The sequence below is a fragment of the Eumetopias jubatus genome, unplaced genomic scaffold (assembly GCF_037043125.1).
Source record: "Eumetopias jubatus isolate StellerSeaLion01/CBP00866 unplaced genomic scaffold, mEumJub1_p1.0 scaffold_5, whole genome shotgun sequence".
NCBI classification, from domain to species: Eukaryota; Metazoa; Chordata; class Mammalia; order Carnivora; family Otariidae; genus Eumetopias; species Eumetopias jubatus.
Window position 1 is genome coordinate 58484679 of NW_028274811.1, and position 24402 is coordinate 58509080.

General features: G+C 35.3%; 1 protein-coding gene across 1 annotated transcript in view; it reads right to left on the reverse strand.

Moving 5' to 3' along the window:
• Positions 1-224: 224 nt before the first annotated feature.
• Positions 225-24402, reverse strand: part of TBCA (tubulin folding cofactor A) — a 99333-nt gene continuing 75155 nt past the window's right edge. Inside the window, exons 2-4 of the mRNA XM_028114587.2 lie at positions 22383-22488; positions 4780-4866; positions 225-2688 (exon numbers count right to left, since the gene is read on the reverse strand). Of these exons, the coding sequence (XP_027970388.1) occupies positions 2608-2688; positions 4780-4866; positions 22383-22488 (274 nt within the window). The 3' untranslated portion in view covers positions 225-2607. The remainder of the gene's footprint in view (positions 2689-4779; positions 4867-22382; positions 22489-24402) is intronic.

Sequence of the window (24402 nt, forward strand, 5' to 3'; positions counted from 1 at the left end):
CGATGAAAGCCATTATTAGTCTGTGCAAGGACTAAGGGCACCTAACAAACAAATATTAAATGATTACATGTTACAATGACACTTTATACCTGCTACGTGTATAACTGCACACATTCAGAGACAACTGCTCTGAGACCCAAGTTTATATGTATTATAAACTATTATTTATATATAGGATAAACAATTACTGCTTATCATAAATAGAGAGAGACACAAAGAGACGATTCTTTTAAGTAGAAGCACTTTATATAATTGTATTAGGGTAGTGTTATTCACAATCCAATAGCAGGTGGTCATAATCATTGTTAAAAAAAACAGAATAAAAAACAACTGAGAATTGTACATATTAAAGATACTTACTGTTTTATGTATACAGAGACCTCCAAAAGTAGGTACTGGGTCACAACGGAAAACATGTTTCTTATTGAGGTTTGCAGTAAAAATATTATTAAGTGTGTTTGTGATGTGATGGTGTCCTTCACAGCATTCTTTCTCTGACTCCAGAGGTTTTTACCTCTTGCTTTTCACTTATTCTACAAATATTTACTGAGCAACTGCTACATGTTGGTTGGGGGTCAGATACTGGAGAGGGAAAAAGGCAACGTTACTTTTGGAAAATTCTACTTATTATCCTACAGATGTAAGGTTTTAACTAAAAGCTTAAAAACAAGCTAACACTGAATGAATTACAACTGTTCTTAACTTCCTGTGCCTCTTGCTGGCCATGAAAACAGAAGTGGAATATGTCAAAAACTTCCAGGAATAAGCCTGTGAAGCTTCTTGCTGCTTCTCATCAATGTCTGGAGAGATATCCAGTATGAAATCTAAAATTGAGATAGCAATTCTCTGAAGGTACATTTATTTTCATCTACCTTGTTAATTTTTTCTTTCCTAGGCTTTTTGGCAAGAAAATAATTTTTTTTTTAGCAACCAAGATTTGGGTCCTGGCTATAAAAATTCCCTTTCAGAATTTTTTCTGGAGGGACCAATATTTTTTGCTTTGAATATATATGATATTTATGTATTTGGCAGAAGGCTGAAATGAGATTTTTTACATTAAAAAAATGGTTAAATACTTTCTTTAAATGGTATCTTACTTGGAAAACTAAATATGCCACTCCCACCCCAAGAAGCCAACCTATTCTGGTGCTTAATACCAACCACAAAATAATCTATAGAGTTTTAATTCTCCTGCTACTCAAATCTCTAATTAAGCAAGCCTTAGTAAAAGTTTTACATTGTAATTATGGTCTTATTTTCTCACTCTGCCCCCCCCACCTCATATACTTTAAAAAAGGCATGTAATATGTTTTAAGATGATGACATTTCAACTTAGAAGTGCTTCTGGTGTATGTTAGGCTATGATGAAGTAATTTTCTGCATGTATAAAGATTTTAAAAATGATGGATTCTGTGCTTTAAAACAACAGAGTATCCTTTAGAAATAACAGCAGGAAAGAATAGTATTATTTTTCTCTTCTCTGCTCTTTTTGACAGATTCAATAAATGTTATGGTTTCTAGTGATCATTAGCGACTTCCAAAATCAGATGAATTACGAGTATGTATCTCATAGCAGCAAAAATTCAGATTTTGTTATTTTTTCAATTATGAGTTTTAAAGTTTAAATGCTATTATTAGTATTTTAGTTCATTAGATCACTGCTCATGGTAGGCTGATGATACAAGGCTTATACACATTTTCAAGAAAGAAGAAAACTAAATGAGCCGTCATGTATTTTTAAGAAAATAAGCTCAAATGATTAGGTAATTAATTGGTTTACAACTGTACTGGAAAAATACTTTGTGATAAAATGATAATCTTTTCCAATCAATCAAGATTATCCAGGTCTGGCTATGGACAGTGTATGCTGGAGCTGGCTCATATCTTCCCAACCTTGGGCTCAGTGATGTCATGTTAGTAGCTTGAAATTAGTCACAGCAGGAGTATTTATACCACAGAAGTAAGATGCTCCCTTTCCATTTTGAAGATCTGTTAAACACTTCCCAGTACACCATTATTATTCCTTTAAAATACAGTTCAATTCTTTGTTCATAAGAATCTTATTTGAAGATCTAAATCCTTGATGTTTTTTGTATAAATCTATCTTTCTGGAAAAAGATTTAAATGTTTCCATTGGTTAACAGTAATGGAAATGTTAGACTTTCACTGTGAAGGGATAAATATGTGAGGCCTTATTCACAGAGAAGTTCTTCCTTTCTTTTGAGGGAGTTGTACCCTATTCAGAATAAACTGTTCAAAATTTGGATTTTTATCTAAAAATAAAAGGTATCCTATTTTTAACTCAATCCAGACTTATAAAGCAAAATACCTAGACTTCAAAGAGAACCTAACAGATTTTAATTATCAAAAATGTCTATGATTTAATGGTAAGAGGTTAATTAAAAATATTTTATAAAGTATGAAATAAACAATCTTATTAGATGAACTTATTTATTTGACACATTAAATGAGGCAAAGAAAAGTATATGCAACTGCATAAAAAGAATCGCATTCTCATACTAGTTGAACATACAGCAGTGGTCAAAATAATGAATTGTGGAATGGATGCCAAGATTTAATGCAAAAAACACCCTGTACAGAAAAACTTCAGGCTTCTAACTTTACTGAATCCAATACTAAACGTGCTTCCTTATATTCCTCAGTTTCTTCCAAGTCTTTTTCACTCTCCTGAAATGAAATATAATAAAAATTAGATTTATCCTTCTCAAACTTCAGTGCTGTTACTTACTCAAATATTACAAACCATCAATATAAAGAGCTCAAAAAATTAAAAAGGATTCTAAACCTCATCTAAACAGTGTATAATTTCACACAGTTTTGTTCTTTCCTTATAGGTAAGAGAAGAAATAACAGGTTTTGTTGTTTCACTGTATAACATTCTCATGGAATAAGTGAAAAACAGGGTTATCTAAAGCTATTAGCATTAAGTAACTAAATTAAAACCTCAGAAAAATGAAAAAAAATTTATTCTCATTTTGTCAACATGTCACCATACAAAAAGGACTATTATTAATGGACTAAAAATTAAAAATGATGCTTTACTAAAATGTTACATATATAACATTCAGACGACAATGATCCTACAACTACCCACAATGACAAAAAAGGCTAGTGGTATCACACCAGAGGTAAGTATAATCTCTGAATTAGAAAACTGAACTGTCTGCTTATTATTATGTATCATACTACAAGGAAACAAAATGCTAACATCTTTTATTTTTTTATATTTAAAGGCTGAGTTTTTCCTTGATACTTTATACATAAAGCTCTTACTAATATACTACTATGCTAAGAGATAAATGAAATAATATCATCTAAGTTATTCTGCATATGAACTTTTGTTTGATCTTTACTTAAATAATAAAGCTATGATCAGTTATTCGTGTCAGGTCAATAAAAGCTGGAGATATACTGTTACAGAGCAGAGGGAATAAAGTATGTTTGTTTCTTTAATATGAAAATTTAAAGCAAAAGGAGTGAGAATTTGCTTACCTCAGATTATAGGCAAAAATTTCTACCTAAACATGTCTCTGTTCTCTGTTACTAAGTGTAAGCTCTTTGAGGGTAGAAATATTGTTGAATACATCCATACACACAAATATATCATCCAAAGACAGTATTACTTTTTTCAAGCAATTTCTATTACCTTTTCAGCTACTAGATTCATGAGAGAAAAAAGCGTTTAAGCTGTCAGTAAATAAAAATGGTGCTCTGTCTCAGTATTTTAATATAGTAATTATTTCTATCTTTTATTTCAAAACCACAGCTTTATTTTTGGCTGTTAAGGAGAGTTATCCTGACTTGAAAAGGTTCCTATATCTAAATATGGAGTTCTGTGTCAAAATTAAAGTAAAATGTGAACATATCTCTATTTGTTTTTTCCTACAGATACAGTCCTAATATTATTTTGGTGGGAAAACAAATGTCATTCTTTTTCAAAGAATACATATAATCATCCTGAGAAAGCCTCACAAGATTTTTGTTATAGAAGGCACAACTATGAATCATGAGACAGCTAGTAGCTAGTTAATATTAGCTCAAGAAACAGAAACATAAAATGAGATTAGTAAAGGAAATGTTGGAATCCATCAAATTACCATCAAACAGCAAAAACAACTGGCTTGAATATAGTATTATGCAGTTATCTCCATTAAGAAAGAAATAAGGGGACTTAATTGTTTTTAGAATCTTTTATAAAATGATTCTGCCACTGTATCACAAGGCATTTTATTAGCAAGTACAGTTAACAGTGTGATCCAGCTCCAAGTTAATATGAAAGGACTGCCTATATTACAAGGTGTTTTTCCCTCTCAAACTGAGTAAAGTTTGACTCTAAAAGAATTCCAGATCCTTTCCATAAGGGCCCAAATTCATTTGAAACATTTGGATCTTTTAACATTTTAAATAATCTACTTATCTTTAATGTGCCAAAAAAAGATCTTTCTGTATAAATACTAAATATTTCAAGATACTGCTGGACAATGTCCGGGCTCTGAATATCTACCATAATAACTCAAATATATTTAATTAACTAAGTTTAAATAAACAGAATAAACATGCTGGTTATAGTACTTCTACTGGAGGTTAATTAAAACACAATTTAATCTCTATTAATTATTTTAAAATATACTGATACACAGGGCAAGTGAACAAAATATGTCCCTAACTAGTTTACAGCGTTGAATACTTAAGATTTTGGCCTTCCATGTATTAGACTGAAAGAACATTTAAACAGAACACAGAGAAGAATATACTTACTAATAACTGCAGAAGATCGGTATACGCTGCTTCCAACCTGCGCTGGCAATCTGGGATCATCATCCGGGACTCTTGCAGGATCTCTGCCTATAATGAAAATCTCCGTGAGACAAGCAGAGATAGTAGAACTTAATGTGTTTAGCTCACCCCTCTGTAAATATCTGAAGTGAGTTAGAGGAACCAGGAAAAAATTATAGGTATGTTAAGTAGTTCAATATTTTTTAAAAATAGTTCGAATATCACCCAGCCACCCCATCCCTCCCAACCCCCACCACTCCAGCAACCCTCAGTTTGTTTCCTGAGATTAAGAATTCCTCATTAAAAAAAAAAAAGTTCGAATAGGAATGTATGAAATCTGAAAAAAAAAGTTCGATATTTTAATTTAAATTGTGATTATTAGAAGTTAGAAAGAATGACTATCATACTGTTAAATATTCAAAGTACAAGTTCTAAATCGTTTGGTAATCACCTTCTCATGCTAAGTGAAAATTAACTGGAAAAGCTTTTCATAGAGCATTTATTTAAAACGGCTATTTAAAATAAACTATTCTTCCTGCTGTCACAAAGCACCTTTATCCAAAATGGGATCAGCTGGTTATATAAATATCTCCTGCATCTTCTGAGTAATAAAGAAAAACAGTGTTCAGATATCACATGGAGATAATTACTGCATGAAAAAAGTTATTGAGTTATTGATCACATCATGTGCACACTGCAGGAGGTTCTCACTGAAAGACAGAGGTAAAGAAAAATGAAAAGCAAAGACCAGCAGGTTCATATTTTTGATGCTTATCATGCATAAAAAGTTATTACTTATCCTTGTGCTTCATTTTAGGAGAGAGATTATTCTCCCCATGCACTTTGAGCCAAATTACCAGCCTGGCACCCCCTGAATCTAACTTCTGCCTATTCCTCCTGAAGACAGACACAACAAAATTAAACCCAAGAATATTTATTCTGGGGGCTATTTCTGGACTTAAAATACATCATTCAAAGCTGAACTGTAAAATATCAAATCATAAAAGAAAAAATCAAATCAATCACTGAGAAACCAATCAGTAGGAGGGTAAATAAATTAGTGTCAGATGTTGTCCCTCAAATCAGTCTTTTTCCTAAGGTGGTAGGAAACTTTATCTCCTTAAACTATTCTCAGAGACACAAAGATCATTTAAACATTTATCTCCAAAAAATAGTGTTTGGTCAAATACCTTTGGTTAAGTGGGTATAAATTCCGAACTTTTACTAATAAGCTTTATTACCTTAGCTCACATAAAATAAAAAGGAAAGACATAACTTAATGGTAATCATATTATATTTTAATAGAAACTTTAGTAAGTCCCAGTATGTTCTTCCTTTCCCTAATAGTTTTGTAATAACTCACAGTGTAAAAAAAAAATCAGACTCATAATACACAAGGATGCTCTCTATCCACATCTATTTTCTCAGGTGAAAACCTATATTGTTGAACTTCTATTACTAACAACACACTGGATGAAAACTTTAGACACAGGATCATGACTTTACTTCACTGCTAATCATACTATGCCTAGATATTCAATCACTGTTTTTATGTTTTATTTTTATGTATCTGGTTAGTATGAATACATGTGAAATTTCAGTGAGAGGCACATTTCACTGGATACAGGATTCATATTTCTTCCTTATGGACCTCCCTTGAGAATAGCTTATAGGAATTAAACAAGGTGAAATGAATATAAAGAGTAAGATCAAAAGCATGGTAAGTCAAAATGTATACTTGTAAAAAGTTTTTTGAAAGCTTTAGTACTGGGCGCCTGGGTGGCTTAGTCGTTAAGCGTCTGCCTTCAGCTCAGGTCATGATCCCAGGGTCCTGGGATCGAGCCCCACATCGGGCTCACTCCTCGGGGGGAAGCCCGCTTCTCCCTCTCCCACTGCTTGTGTTCCTGCTCTTGCTATCTCTGTCTCTGTCAAATAAATAAATAAAATCTTTAAAAAAAAGAAAAAAAAGAAATTTTTAGTATTGCCAATGAAATGAATTTTAAGCAATGCTGCCCAAAATAACTTCCATTCATTATTATTCTATCCATTATCATAGAGCAAGAATCCTCATGCAATCTATCAATACAGGACTATGATGTAACTAGGGCCAAAGATCAGTCTCACCCATATACCAGCCCCAATTCATTCAATAAGCTTACTAGGTATCTAGAGGATGCCAGGTACAGGGGATGCAAAGATGAATAAAAGAAGGTTTCTGCTCCCCATTCCAGTATAGGAGCATAAACATGAAAATAAACATTTGGGACAGCTTCAAGAAGACTATGCCACTGGGAGCCAAAGGCATACAGTACATTGATGTGGAATCCATAAACCACATATACTTTACCTCGTAACAGTGAATTACAACTGTCAGGAATAATTTTAAAAGACCATATATAACGTGTGATTATACAGTAAAGAAACCCCTCAAAAATACCTGAACTAAAGTAAATGAGTATTATCTTTCAAAGTGTTCCCCTTGGGAAGGAGTCACTCAAATGAATGGGGACTCTGTCTAAAATATCTGAATAAACTCTCAGTTTATTCTAATGCTGACTATGACAAGACTGAGTTTAAGTCAGGACCTTGGCACAGATTGGAAGGTACAATGAACAGGATGTGGTCCTACTCACGTCTTACTATTTTTAAAACAAGTTATGATTTTTTGGGGGGAAAGTTATTCAGGTAAAATGGAAGCTTGGGGAGGCTTAGCAAGGCTCAAATTATAACAATAGATAAATTACAAACTAAAATCTGATCGATTACCTCTATAATCAAATGTATATAAGTTGGAAGGGAAAAGCCCTAATTGGCAGATTTTCATTTTATTCAGAAAGAAGAGTTCTGTGAAATAATCTGGCCAATGTTAAGTTGCTTTGCTACTGCTCAATTGAGATAAGATTTCTAGCTTCTTTAATGATCCATTGACTATAGCTAAAATAATCTATAGGCACTCTAATATTGGATATTGGCTGCCTCTGGAACCAATGGTAACTGCATTAGTTTGCCAAATTGAGCTTTAGAGTAGTCAGAGATTATTGTAACAATGCTTAAGTCACCTTTTACACAGAGGTAAAATAGTAATATGCTAATACACATGTTAAGAAATCCATCTGAAGAGAGAGAAAATGGTTAAGTATGTAAGGTGATGGATATGTTAAGTAGCCTGGTTATGGTCAATATTTCACAAAGAATACATTTATCAAATCATCAAGTTGCATAATTTAAATATACACAATTTTAGACTGTCAACTATACCTCAGTAAGGCAGGGGAAAAAAGATATAAAGACACTCTGAGAAACAAATGAAGAATCATAGAGTCAGAAGGGACCTAAGTGGTCATCTACTGCAGGCTCCTCAATTTACAAATGAGAAAGTTGAGTCTCAGAGTGACTAGCTAGTTGATACGGTCTGAATTATACCCATGACTCAGATTTCAACTCTAGCATATGAATGAGTGATAGTGGTAGCCAGACTCTAAGAAGGCCTCCAGTGATCCTGCTCTTGTGTAGTCACCTCCCATACTACATTTGGGTTGGGCCTGTGACCAATAGAATGTGGCAGAAGTGGCTTTCTAGAAATTAAGACCCGAGGCTAAGTCTTCAGAAGCCTTACAGTTTCCACATGGGCCTCCTGAAATGCTTATTCACATTTTGGAAATGCTTCTCTCAGGACCCAGTTGTCATGCTGTGAGAAGCTCTGAAGGATGGATGGAAGGAAGACAGGAAGGAATGAAGGAAGGAATCTGACTTGTGTTTTGTGGTTATTGCTGAATGAATAAGGATATATAATGAATTCTATGAGTAAAAAATAGTCTGGGTCCGTAAACCCTAAGATGTCAATAATTATTTTAGGTTTTATAAATGGTCTAAATCCACCAGTTCAAAGACAGAGAGTCATAGACTGGACCCAACTATATGCTGCCTACAAGAAACCTACTTCACGCAAAATGAAACAAGGAGTTGTATCATGCAAACATTTTTTTTAAAAAAGTGACTTATATTAATATTGGACAGACTTCAGAGCAAAAAAAAAAAATTATTAGAGACAAAGAGGAATATTACATAATAATAAAATGACCAATTCACCAAGAAAAAAACATGGTGATCCCTAAATGTGGATGCACTAAACAAGAGAGCTTCAAAATACATAACACAAAAACTGATAAAGCTAAAAGGAGAGAGATAAAACCACACATATAGCTGGGGATTTCAATGCCTCACTCTGGTACAAGTGGTAGAAGTATTAGATCAAAAAAATCAACAAAGATATAAAAGAACTGAATAATGCCATCAACCAATAAGATCTAAATGACACCTATAGAACACTCTGCCTAAGAAAGGAAAATACAAATACTTTTCAAGCACCCATGACACCTTCATTGCAGGGGCCCCTGGGTGGCTCAGTTGGCTAAGCATCTGATTCTTGGCTTCAGCTCAGGTCACGATCTCATGGGCTGTGGGACTGAGCCCTGTGTTAGGCTACATGCTCAGTGTGGAGTCTGCTTGAAAGAGTCTCTCCCTCTGCCCCTCCCCCCAACTTGCAAGCACACTCTCTCTCTAATAAATAAATAAATCTTAAAAAACAACAACAACAAAACCCCAAAAACATTCATTGCAGTATACCATAGCCTGGGTCAAACAACAACAACAACAACAAAACAATCAAAAATCTCAACAAATTTAAATATTAAATAAAAGAATTTAAATAATACCTAGTGCATGTATTACTATAATGAAACAAAAGTAGAAATCAATAACAAAAATACAGCAGGAAAATCTTCAAACCACTTAGAAATTAAACAACATACTTGTAAATAACCCATGAGTCAGTAAGGAAGTCTCAAGAGAAAAAGAGAAATACAGAGATAAACGAGAATGAAAATATAGCATGTCAAATGTTGTAGGGTTCAGTTAAAGCAGTGCTGAGAGGGAAATTTATAGCAGTAAATGCTTATGTTAGGAAAGAGCAAAGATCTCAATAAAAATCTAAGTTCTTACTTCAGAAACCTAGAAAAAGAAGAGCAAAATAAACCCAAAACAAGCAGAAGGGAAAAATAAAAATAAGATCATAAATCAATGACAGAAAAAAAAAATCAATGAAACAAAGAGCTGAGTTTTTAAATAACTGGTAAATTTCTAGTAACACTGACAAACATAAAGTGAGAAGGCACAAATGAGTACTACCAGTAACAAAAAAAGATCTTATTTCTACAGATCTTGCAAGCATTAAAGGGAAAAAATAGAGAACTGAGTTAAGATGGTGGAGCAGTAGGGGGACTCTGGGCTTGCCTCAGCCCTCGAACACAGCTAGATCAACATCCAATCAATTTGAATACCAGGAAATCGATCTAAGAATTAAGAGAACAATCTGCACAATTAGAGGGAGAGAACGTGGCAGGCTTATTTTTTTTTTTAAGATTTTATTTATTTATTTGACAGAAAGAGACACAGCGAGAGAAGGAACACAGCAGGGGGAGTGGGAGAGGGAGAAGCAGGCTTCCCGCTGAGCAGGGAGCCCGATGTGGGGCTCGATCCCAGGACCCTGGGATCATGACCTGAGCCAAAGGCAGACGCTTAACAACTGAGCCACCCCTGTGCCCCGATGTGACAGGCTTATTTTAACAAATAAACCAAAGCACACTTAAAGGTCCAAACACTCCCCCACTGAGAGCAAGGAGGAACCCTGTAGAGGACTGACCTATGGGAAAGAGCAGCCAAAACACAAGAGCAGAGTGCACAGAGCACACACCAGAAACACTTCCTGAAGCGCCAGGCCCTAGACAGTGTAGGACCCCTTAATATACCAATACTCTCAAGAGCAGAATAAGAACAAACTTTCATAACACACAAAAGACAGAAACCTAGACAAAATGACAAGATGGAGGAATTTTTCCCAAAAGAAAGATCAAGAAGAAACCACAGCTAGGGGTTTACTCAAAACAGATATAAGCAATATATATGAATGAGAATTTAGAACAAGAGTCATAAGAATATTATGGGTTTAAAAAAAGCATAGAAAACACCAGACACCTTGCTGCAGAGATAAAAGACCTAAAAACTAGTCAGGCTGAAATAAAAAATGCTTAACTGAGATGCAGAACTGACTGGAAGTAATTACAAGAGGAATGGAAGAAGCAGAGGAACAAATAGGTGATATAGAAGACAAAATTATGGAACATAAAAAAGCTGAAAAGAAGAGGGAAAGAAAACTAGTAGATCACAAATACAGACTTAGGGAACTCAGCGATTCCACAAAGCACAATAATATCCATATCGTGAGTCCCAGAAGAGGAAGAGTGGGAAAAAGGAGGTTTATTTGAACAAATCATAGCTGAGAACTTCCCTAATCTGCGGAAGGAATCAGACAGGCATTCAGGTCCAAGAAGCACAGAGAACTCCCCTCAAAATCAACAAAAACAGGTCAATACCAAGACATATCATAGTGAAACCTGCAGAATACAAAAGATAAACAGAGAATTCTGAAAGCAACTAGCGATAAAAGGTCTTTAGCCTACAAGGGTAGACATAAGGTTAGCAGCAGACATGTCCACAGAAATTTGGGAGGCCAGAAGACAGTGGCATGATATATTCAACATGCTGAATGGGAAACATGCAGCCAAAAATACGTTATCCAACAAGGTTGTCATTCAGAATAGAAGTAGGGATAAAGAGTTTCCAGGAGAAGCAAAAACTAAAGGAGTTCATGAACACTAAACCAGCTCTGCAAGAAATATTAAAGGAGACCCTTTGAGTGGGAAAGAGGGACCAAAATCAACAAAGACTAGGAAGGAACAGAAACAATCTACAGGAACAATGACTTTACAGGTAATACAATGGCACTAAATTCATATCTATCACTAATTACTGTGACTGTAAATGGACTAAATGCTCTAATCAAAACACACAGGGTATCAGAATGGATTAAAAAAAAAAAAACAAGACCCATCAATATGCTGCTCACAAGAGACTCATTTTAGACCCAAAGACACCTCCAGATTGAAAGTGAGGGGAAGGAGAACCATCTATCATGCTAACGGACATCAAAAGAAAGCTGGAGTAGCCATACTCATATCAAACTAGATTTTAAATGAAAGACTGTACTAAGAGATGAAGAAGGGCACTGTATCATAATAAAGGGACCTATTTAACAAGAAGATCTAACAATTGTAAATATATATGCCCCCAACTTGGGAGCAGCCAAATATATAAATCAATTAATAACAAACATAAATAAACTCATTGATAATAATACAATAAGAGTAGGAGACTTTAACACCCCACTCACAGCAATGGACTGATTATCTAAGCAGAAGATCAGCAAGAAAACAATGGCTTTGAATCACACACTGAACCAGATGGACTTAACAGATATATTCAGAACATTTCATCGTAAAGCAGCAGAATACACATTCTTTTCTAGTGCACAAGGAACATTCTCCAGGACAGATCACATACTGAGTCACAAATTGAGCCTCAATCAGTACAAAAAGACTGAGATCATACCATGCATATTTTCAGACCGTAATACTACGAAATTTGAAGTCAACCACAAGAAAAAATTAGGGAAGACTGCAAATAATGGAGGTTAAAGAACATCCTACTAAAGAAATTAGTAGGATGTTAAATTAAAGAAGAAATAAAAAAATACACAGAAGCAAATGAAAATGACAACAAATTGAAAGTCCAAAACCTTTGGGATGCAGCAAAGGCAGACATAAGAAGAAAGTATATAGCAATACAGGCCTTCCTCAAGAAGCAAGAATAGTCTTAAATGCACAACCTAACCATACACCTACAAGAGCTGGAAAAAGAACAGCAAATAAAGCCTAAAACCCAGCAGGAGAAGAGAAATAATAAAGACTCAAGCAGAAATAAATGATATAGAAAAAACAAACAGTAGAACAGATCAACGAAACTAGGAGCTGGTTCTTTGAAAGAATCAATAAAATTGATAAACCCCTGGTGAGATTTATCAAAAAGAAAAAAGAAAGGACCCAAATAAAATCATGAATGAAAGAGGAGAGATCACAACCAACACCGAAGGAATACAATTTAAGAACGTATTATGAGCAACTAAATGGCAACAAATTAGGCAATCTGGAAGAAATGGATGCATTCCTAGAGATGTATAAACTACCAAAACAGAAACAGGAAGAAATAGAAAACCTGAGCAGACCCATAACCAGCAAGGAAATTGAAGCAGTACTCAAAACTCTCCCAACAAACAAGAGTCCAGGGCCAGACGGCTTCCCAGGGGAGTTCTACCAAACATTTAAAGAAGAGTTAATACCTATTCTTATGGAACTGTTCCAAGAAATAGAAATGGAAGGAAAACTCATTCTATAAGGCCAGCATTACCTTGATTCCAAAAGCAGACAGAGACCCCACTAAAAAGGAAAATTACACACCAATATCCCTGATGAACATGGATGCAAAAATTCTCAACAAACTACTAGCAAATTGAAAGGAAAAAAAAAACCAAACCATGAATTTTATAATACTGTTCATAATGCTCATGGATTCACCACTTAGAAGAAATGAACCAATTCCTTAAAAACTACAAAGCACCAAAACTCAAATGATAACCCAAATAGTTCTACAATCATGAAAGGAATTTAATTTGTAATTAAAAAGATCATGAAATAGAACTCTTCAAGCCTCGATGGTTCCACTGGACAATTTTATCAAATATTTAAAGAACGGAAACTAATATTACACAAATCTTTCAAGAAAGAGAAGAGGGAACATGTTCCAATAATTTTATGAGGGGAGTATTAACCTGATACCACAACCAGACAAAGACAGTATAAAAAAAGAAAACTGCAGACCATAAACTTAAGACGCAAAATCCTCAACAAAATATTAGGAAATTGAATCCAACAATGTATGAAAAGGATTATACACCACAATCAAGTGATCAAGCAGATACAATACAAGACTGGCTCAACATTTAAAAAAAATCAGCCCATGTAATCCATAATATCAATAGGCCAAAGAAGAAAATTCATATGGTCTTATCAAAAGAGACACAGAAAAAGCATGCGACAAAACCCAAAATGCCCATTCATGACAAAAACACTCAGCAAACTAGGAATACAGAACTTCCTCAACTTGAAAAAGACTATTTACCAAAAATGTACAGCTAACATTATACTTAATGGTAAAAAACTGAATGCTACCTCCCTAAGATTAGGAATAGGTGAGATGTCCACTCTCACCACTCTTATTCAACACAGTACTGTAAGCCTTAGCCAGAACAATCAGGTAAGAAAAAGAAATAAGACATATAAGTTGAAAAGAAATCAACTTTCTCTATTTACAAATGACATGAATATTTATGTAGAAAACCAGAGGGAATCTACAAAAAACTCTTAGACACTAGAGAGTTCAACAAGGTCACAGGTTACAAGATCAACACACAAAAAACTAGATGCACTTCCCTATCTAGTAGCAAAATATGTATGTGGAAACCAAAACTAAAAACAATGCCATTTTACGACATTTTCAAAGAAAATGAAATACTGAGGTATAAATCTAACAAAACATGCAGGATTCACTGAAAATTACAAAATGCTGATGAAAGAAGTCAGACCTAAATAAATTAAAAAGACTTACCACGTTCACTGACTGGAAGACTTGACATAGTAAAGATATCAATTCTCTCCAAATTGATATATAGGTGTTTGTGGGTTTTTTTGTTTTTTGTTTTGCTTTTAAAGTAGGCTCCATGCCCAAGTGTGGAGCCCAATATGGGGCTTGAACTCATGATCCTGAGATCAAGACCTGAGCTGAGATCAAGAGTCAGACACTTAAGCAACTGAGCCACCCTGGTGCCCCCAAACTGATATATAGGTTTAATGCAATTCCTATCAAAATCTTAGCAAGGTGTTTTAAAGACATAGACAAGCTTATTTTAAAATTTTTATGGAAAGGCAAAGGAAGTAGAATAGCTAAAACAATTAAAAAAAGAAAATGAGAGGACTCACTCTTTCACAATTAAAGCTTTCTCTATAGCTACAGTAATCAAGACAGTGTGGTACTGGTAAATGAATACACACAGGTTAATTGATCAAAAGAAAGAAACCAAAGTAGACCCACACAAATATGTCCAATGGGTTTTTGATAAAGGTATAAAAGCAATTCAATGGGGGGAAGGATAATCTTTTCAACAAACATTGCTGGACAAACTAGGCTCCTAAATTTAGGCAAAAAGATGAATCAATGAATCTCAAACTAAACCTCACCCCTTAAATAAAAATTAACTCAAGACTGATCAAAGCCTTAAATGTAAAATGTAAAACCACAGACATTTAAAAAAAAAAAAATCCAGAAAATCTTTGGGACCTAGGACTAGGTAAAGAGGCCTTAAGACTTGAGACCAAAAAGTATACTTCACAAAAGGAAGTATTAGCCATAAATTAGATGTTCTCAAAATTAAAAACTGTTGCTCACTGAAAGACCCTGTTAAGAGGCTAAAAAGATAAATTACAGACTTAGAGAAAATATTTGGAAACCACACAGCCAGCAAAGGGCATTTATCTAGAATATACAAAGAACTCTCAAAACTCAAAAGTGGAAGAACCAAGAATCCCGTTAAAACGTGGGCAGAAGATGGCTCAGTCAGTAGAGCGTGCGCAACTCTTGATCTCAGGGTTGTGATTTCAAGCCCCATGTTGGGTACAGAGATTACTAAAAAATAAAATAAAATCTTAGGGATGCCTGGCTGGCTCAGTTGGAAGAGTGTGTGACTCTTGAACTCAGGGTCGTTGAGTTCAAGCCCCACACTGGGTGTAGAGATTACTTACATTAATAAAAAACTTTAAAAAAAGTGGGCAGAATATATGAACAGACATTTCACTGAAGAGGATATACAGACACAAACAAACAAAATGAGAAGATATTCAACATTATAGCCATCAGGAAAATCAAAATTAAAAGCATAATGAGACATCACTATACATCTATCATGTAGGTGATGGCTAAATGCTAAAATGAAAAATGCTAAAATGAAAAACAGTGAAAACACCAAAGGATAGTGAAGATGTGGAGAAATCAAATCATTCACACATCACTGGTGGGAAAGTAAAATAGTATAGCCACTCCAGAAAGAGCTCAGCAGTTTCTCTTAAAACAAAAAATGTACTAATACAACACAGCAATTTCTTGGGCTTTTATCCCAGTAAAATGAAAATTTATGTTCATGCAAAAGTTGTCTACGAATGTTCATAGCAGCTTTTTTTGTGAGCCCAAAACTGGAAACAATCCCAATGTTCTTCAATGGTTACACTGTGATACATCTATACCATGGAATACTACTCAGCAATAATAAAGAACAAAGTTGATACACTCAGTGACTTAAGTGGACCTCAAGGGAATTATGCTAAGTGGAAAAAGCCAACTTCAAAAGGTTACATACTGTATGATTCTTCAAAGAGTATTAATTACTTAGAACTCAGGGGTGGAGAAGACAGGGGCTACAAAGAGGTAGCACCAGGCAGTTTTGTGTGGAAAGGTTTTCCAACTTGACTGTAGTAGTAGTTAAACATTCTACATGTGACAGAATTGTATGGGACTAAATACATAAACACACAAACCTATATACAGATACATACAAATGAGTACATGTGTAACTAGTGAAATATTTAAAATAAGCTCTGTGGTGTACCAATGTCAATTTCATGGTCCGGATATTATAATTATAATTATAGAAGATACTAACATTGTAGGAGGAAGAGTGAGGAGTATGTGTGACCTCCCTGAACACTAACTGCAAGTTCCTGTAAATCTGTAACAAAACACAAAACAAGTGTATAAAGAGAACACATTTATAAACCTGAGTATAGGTAACAAGAGACAATAATATTTTCTTGCACCACTAGAAGTTAAGTAATATTTTTATTACTGATAAAAGAAATATGGTGTTTCTTGCAGAATCAGTCTTGTAAAAGACACTTGATAAAAGTCCTCTTTTAAACTGAAGCTTCCTATTACTTCCCACATACTTAAAAAAAAATTTCCCCTTCAGTTTTAGGAAAAAGAAATATCCAATTGTGAATGTTAACTCATGTTTCAAGTAAATCACAAAAAAATGTGTGTGCATCCTTCTCAAAAAGACAAATTTTTACAACACTGCAATTATATGTAATAACTGTACATCCTTATTGGGAAAATTGTACCAATTTGTCTTTTTAATATTACTTCTAGAAAATAAGAGATGAGTCATGCCTCAGGTGAAATAAGAGGGATACATTTGATTATTCTTAATCATTTCTGTGGCAGATTAGGTTTAAAAAAAAACCAAAAGACCAGAATATCTTCACTGGTTGAGGGAAAATCCTCTGTATCTACCTCTAATTGGGATGAGGAGAATAGAAAAGAGGGATACCATGAGCAGAGGACTAAAATCAATTTGGGCAATATTTGAAGGCTGCATTATATTATCTAGCCCAAAAAGAAAAGGACAGCAGAATAACTCTTTGGCTGACTGTATTTTGGCCTCTTATGGTCTTTCTGCCTAGTTTCTTAGTTTATAAGAACCAAAATTAGGCCTAATGTAGGAAAGGCCAATTTTGACAACAAAAATAGGTTAAGAAGTTTGGTAGGGACTGACAGTGTAATAAATGTGTATTATTACTTTTTAAAAAAGATTTATTTATTAGAAAGAGAGAGAGAGGGAGGGTGGGTGTCAGGGATGAGGGGCAGAGGGCAAGAAAGAATCCCAAGCAGAATCCCTACAGACCTCGGAACCCAACATGGGGCTCAATCTCATGATCCTGGGATTACAACCCTGAGATCAAGACCTGCGCCAAAACCAAGAATTGAACACTTAACCGACTGTGCCACCCAGGTACCCCATAAATGTGTTCAGAAGATCCATGAGAGCCACAGCAAAATAGATCCATGTGAGAAAAGAGCCAGGGTGGTGAGAAGTGGTTAAGGAGGGGATTTAGCTCAGAAGAGGAGGTAAAACAGGGAGACGAGTAAAGAACCCACAAAATGCAGCATTTGGCCTCCTTGATATTTTCTACGAGGGGCACAAACATGTAAAGAAACCATTACCAACATTAAAGTCCCAGGCATATAGGAATAAAGCAGTGCTTTGGGCAAAGCAGCTCTTGTTGCATATAACATGAATGGCTGGCCTCAGTATAGCTAAGCTAGGGAAAGGAAACAGAAAAGCAGGTAGGATGGGTTAAAGAAAAGGTTTCCTGAGACAAACAAAACTGCAACTGACAACTGTATAAACTACAGGTTAACAATAGCAGTTAACAGAAAGATTTATTGTTCTGTAATTAGATATGGGGTAGTATTTTTGAAGGTAAGTGCTAGGTTGACTAGGAATCTAAGAAATCATGTTATAAACCATGACCGCTGTGACAAAAGAGAGAATTTTAACATGGCTGAGTGTAGAAAGGATTTTTTTAAAAGATTTATTTTACTTATTTGAGAAAGAGATAAAAAAGAGCACGCATGAGCACAAGAGTGGGGGAAGGGGCAGAGGGAGAGAATATTCAAGCAGACTCCCCTCTCTAAGCATGGGGCTGGAGGTGGGGCTCAATCCCACGACCCATGAGAGCATGACCTGCACCTAAACCAAATGTTGGATGCTTAACTGACTGAGCCACCCAGGTGCCCTGGAAAGGATTTTTAAACAAAAAATTTCCCCTTTTTACATCTGTATACGTAGCCAATGATAATGTAGTTTAGTGGCTAGTACTTTTAAATAACAATTAGAACAGAAGATTCAATGAAGAGTTAATCCCTACCTATAAAGTAGTGACTTTGTTGAAAGATGATCAATATATAAATATTAAAATAAAACAGATTCTCTGATAATCTGTGACATTATTTGTAGAATTTTATTTAGAAAGAGAACACATTTATTCTCCATCCAGGTAACTTACAACTTCTATTCTAGCTATATGGCTGTTTTTTAATACATTACTGGTGATTAAAAGAACAGGGCAAAGAAAAAAACCAACTGAGGTCAGAAGCTACATATCTGGGAAAATAAGCCTGATTGAGAAGCACCTGGAAGAAATAAAATCATATACTATGTCATACTATTTCTTACTAGATGCTGGAAAACAACAGAGGGCATTAAAGTGAGAGAGGGGCAAGAGTGATATAAATATTTATACAAGTACATATTTAAAAAAGCATTTGGGGCACCTGGGTGGCTCAGTCGTCAAGCGTCTGCCTTCGGCTCAGGTCATGATCCCAGGGTCCTGGGATCGAGCCCCACATCGGGCTCCCTGCTCCGCAGGAAGCCTGCTTTTCCCTCTCCCGCTCCCCCTGCCTGTGTTCCCTCTCTTGCTGTGTCTCTGTCAAATAAATAAATAAAATCTTTAAAAAATAATAAAAAAGCATTTAACCATCATTATTTTAAGAATCAAAAAATTGTATTCCATATGTAAATCCTTATGAAGAGCAGTTAGTTCACAGCGGTCAATATGTCAGCAGACATACTCTATCTACAAATCTATTTACAAATCCTCCCTAAATTTACGAAAATCTTAAACACAAATGTCCTCTGCTATACCACACATAGAGGAAGGCAGGGTCTCCTAGAAGCTCAAAATGAGATTTTCTTCCTGGATGTTTCAGATGACACTGTGTTCCTTTTGCAACACAGATAGCACATGTCTACAGGAAAATCCATTTGGGGCCCCTGGATGGCTCAGTTGTTAAGCGTCTGCCTTCGGCTCAGGTCATGGTCCCAGGGTCCTGGGATAGAGCCCCACATCAGGTTCCCTGCTCAGCGGGAGGCCTGCTTCTCCCTCTCCCACTCCCCCTGCTTGTGTTCCCTCTCTCGCTATAGCTGTCAGATAAATAAATAAAATCTTTAAAAAAAAAAAAAGAAAAAAAGAAAAATCCATTTTAAATGATTAATACTGTTGAATGAAGTCTTGATTGAGTGTTCGCTATCATCATCTGTAACATAATTTATATGATTGTAACCACTGTGAGTTCACAGAGTCCTGATTTAAAGAAGTCTTGAGATATAATCTGTATAAGCTTGTTTATACTCTCCTTTTCCTTGGTGTCGTCTGGATTTTATTCTACATGCACTGCGTGCTGGATTTTAAGTAAAGGAGTAAATGATCTGAGGTACCATTTTAGAGATCAATCCGGCTGTTGTGGTGGGAGCGAATGGAGGTTTCAAGAGACAAAGAGGTGTGCTGATAGGAGGTTTTTGCAACACTGTAGGCAAAAGATGAGAGTGGACTGGATTAAAGGCAGTCATAGTAGGGAAAAAAAAAAGAGGGAATAAGAAACAGGACTTGCAGATATTAGATGTGGTTATTAAAAGAGAGAAAAGCATCAAGAAGAGATCCACTGGGCGCCCGGGTGGCTCAGTCGTTGAGCGTCGGCCTTCGGCTCAGGTCATGATCCCGGGATCCTGGGATCGAGTCCCCCATCGGTCTCCCTGCTCTGCGGGAAGCCTGCTTCTCCCTCTCCCACTCCCCCTGCTTGTGTTCCTGCTCCCGCTGTATCTCTCTCTGTCAAATAAATAAATAAATAAAATCTTAAAAAAAAAAGAGATCCACTAAATTTTTGGTTTTAGGTATCTGGATGACTGGAGATATCATTTACTGAAGGGGGATAACAAGAGAAGAAACAGATTTTTGTTTTGAGAATGCGGGTTAGCTTGAGGGAAGACCCAAGATTCTCTTGGACACCCAAGAGAATATGCCAAGTAGGTGATTAGCTGAATATATATACGTCTGGAATGGTCAAGCCCAGAGATATAAACTGGAAGATCCTGGCACTAGAATGAATGTCAAGTAAGTAGGGACTCTAGTTTGTTTCTGTTTTGTTGTTCTTTTTAATGCCATGCCTAAAAGAATGCCTAGAACAGTATTTGCAAGTAGCAGGGGATTCAATAAATATCTGTTGAGTGAATAAATGAGTGGACATAAAAATGGAGAAGTTATATGACGGTACGAACTTAAGACCTAGAGATTGTAGATGGAACTCTTAAAGGTTAAAACACACACACACACACACACACACACACACACACACACACACACACACACACACACGGCGTGGGGGAGACAATGAGCACAGCGGGAGGGGAAGAGAGAGTTTCAGCAAAGGAGACTGAGGAATGCTAGTGAAACGGGAGGAAAACTAGGAGGCTATTATTCTACCAAAGATGATAATATAAAAAAATGTTTCAAGAAGAGTGGTTACTCGGGTCAAAATGCTATTGAGGTTATGTATGAGGACAAAAATGTGAGAATAGTGTCACTGATGGTTTTCACAAGGGTTAGGGAACATAACCCATTCTAATAGGAAGGAAGATAGTGCAGGTACGGATGCAGATAGGGTGAAAAACTTTGTGGTGGGAAAAAGCAAAGTTCCCAATAGCCTCTATTTTCTCAAGGAATTGTGAAACAAGTGTCAGCCAAGAGTGACTCTTCAATAAATGCTCTGATGGGACTAAATAAGATGTTATGGGAGAACAGAGGGGGGATATCTATCTCCGTGTTGAGGTAGAGGGCAGGGGATGTTTAACAGATAAACAGGAATTTATAAGGAAAGGGTAGGCAGGAGAAGTAGGAAGAGCATCTCACACACAGGCAGTACGTCAGAAGCAAAGGAAAAGAGCACACTGTATCAAAAACTAATGATGTAATGTATGGTGATTAACATAATGAAATAAAATAAAACAAAATAAAATAAAATAAAATAAAAGGGAAAACAGCATGTTCAGGAAACAAAAAGGCAGGGCCCAAGAGGTCCAGGGAGGGAATAGCAAGAGATAAGGCTGGATAAGCAGGTACCAAAATCAAGAAGAGCCTTGTGTGCAGTACTAAGGAGACTGAAATTTGTCATGAGAATAATCAGAAGCAGCCACTTGTAATATATATATATTTATTTTGGTGGTCTTCAAATCAGTTTGGGGAAAATATTTGTAAATTTAATATACAAATACATTTAATATAAGATTAGGCCATTTATATATTAAATATTTTTAAGTTTATTTTTTTTAGTAATCTCTACAAACTAGGTGGGGCTAAACCTCAGAACCCTGAGATCAACACTCATGCTCTTCTCACTAAGCCAGGCAGGTGCCCCCATTTTTATATTTAATACATTTTTAAAATGGAGAGGCAGGATAGCTTAATGGATTAAGAGTACAAATATTAGACCCAGAACTCCTGTATTCAAACCCTAGCTATACTGTGTGGTGATTCTGTTGACTGTGGGCAAACTATGTAACCTGTGCTTCCCTGATTTTTTTTTTTTTAAAGATTTTATTTATTTATTTGACAGAGAGAGAGAGAGCACAAGCAGAGGGAGCGGCAGGGAGAGGGAGAGGGAAAAGCAGGCTTCCCGGCTGAGCAGGGAGCCCAATGCGGAGCTCGATCCCAGCACCCTGGGATCATGACCTGAGCCAAAGGCAGACGCTTAACTGACTGAGCCACCCAGACGCCCCTGCTTCCCTAATTTTAAATGGATGCTGTAATACTAAAGAAGAAAATAACAGCACCTTCTCAAAGGGCTGTTAAAATATTAGTTAACATGGTATTCTGTAAATGTTAGCTATTATTATTAAAGATACAATTTACCTGCTTTTTAATGGCATAATTTTCACCATCTTCAGCTTTCATTTTTTCGATCTTTTCTTCTTGTTGTTTTGCTTCTTTCTCATACATCATTTTTTCTTTGACCAATCTATAAATAAACCAAAAATGGTTCCAAGAATTAACTTTCTCTCTAGCAAACAGACCATGGGAAACAAAGAAAATGTAAATATAAAACATACTTAGAATACCAAAGTATGTGTACTAGACAGGGAGGAGGCAAGGAGGAAAGAAAAATACCTTGCCAAAGATATTAAGTCTGATCCTCAGGCCTGTAAGTCCTATACCTGTCTAAACCAAGTGTAATCTTCAAAGCATGAAATTCTTAAATTTTTAATTAAAAACATGTTTCACTATAATAATTGTATTTACAATGTAAAAACACACAAAATTATCATGTACTAACATTTGTCCTTTTAATTAATATATATTTTCCAAATTTTTATACATGTACTTGAAACATACTGGAAAAAGCTCAACTTACTGGAAAAAAAATCAGTATACTGCATGCCAAATCACAAAGATAGATTACATTATTTTCAACAATAAAATTGCTTAACAAGTATTTACTATTCACTTAGTTTTATGCCTAACCTTCCTTGTGTGAGGGAGTGGGGTAGATAATTTAGACATGGTTCTCTTAGGGACAAACAGTGGAAATGAATATTTACTAAAGCAAGAAAAGATATTGATAAAGATCCGGGAGATTTTCAACAATAAATTGGAAGAGAGAAATACAAAGTCCTACTAATTATTCCTCAAATAACCAAAGTACAATTAATCATAACAGCTCAACCTCCTCTAATCCTGGTTTATAAGTTTTAATATAAAACAAAAATGTAGTTCAAGAAAACACTAACACTCACAATATCTAAATAGCAGAATAAAAAGCTTTCAGAGTTCATATATATTAAAAGCAGCTTTCTCCATCTGGCTCGCTTATTAATTTCTACACCCGTGTTTCTGGGATGGAATTTAAAAATATAAGAGAATGGCTTTTGTCCAATCATTTGCAATGACACTAAGATTTTTAAGTATATTTCAAAACAGGATTTAAAAAATATATGTATTTTATTTATTTATTTTAGAGAGTGTGTGCATGCCAAGGGAGGAACAGAGGGGGAAAGAATCTCAAGCACCACACAGGGCAATGAATATAAACAAGTAACAGAGGATACTCAAGAAACAAATAATAAGGGAAATAACAGTACTTGAGAAAGTACTATTTCTGGTTACCTGAGGAGACAAGCCCTAATGATCTGGGGTAGGGGAGGTCAGCTGAGGTCAGCTGGGAGTTAAACTTTTTTTTGAGCTTTTACATTTGAGTTTATTCTTCATTTGACTTTTAAAACATTCCTATAGCTGAATATTAATACAAAAAAACAATAGCAAGTAGTGAGTATGATTATAGTCCTTCACCCATTCACTACTACACATAAAATGCCAATAGTCAGTGTTATTCACTGGTCTCATTAAGAGGTCTGACATTGAACACCACCCCTAGGATGATGTTTATCATCCTCATTATGCCTCTCCATTGTAATGGTGCCATCTTTCCTGATTTGGATCAAAGTTCACCAGGCTTTTCAATTTTGAATAATTTTAAAGTTCGCCAATTATTCCTTTAGCAATATTTTCTAAATTTTTTGGAATAAAGCAAAATTCAATTAGAAAGACAACAAAATTTATCTAATAGTTGTAATTCTCTAAACATTGCTCTCTTTTGCAAGTTTTGCAAATGCTATTAGTTAAAATAACAAGTACAAATAGAAGTCATAATTTATTATATTTTAAAGGCATAATTACCTGAAAATATTTTCTACTAGTGTTAAATATTTTCTATTAGTAACAAACCCATACCCACAGAGAAACATAGCAATTTCAAAATCTGGTCACTTTCAGTAGTTAGACAAATACATGAGAGGAAATTATAAAAATAAGAGCAATAGAAAAGGAGAGACCTAAGGAGGAGAAAGGGGAAACGTTAAGAAATGACAATCAGGGG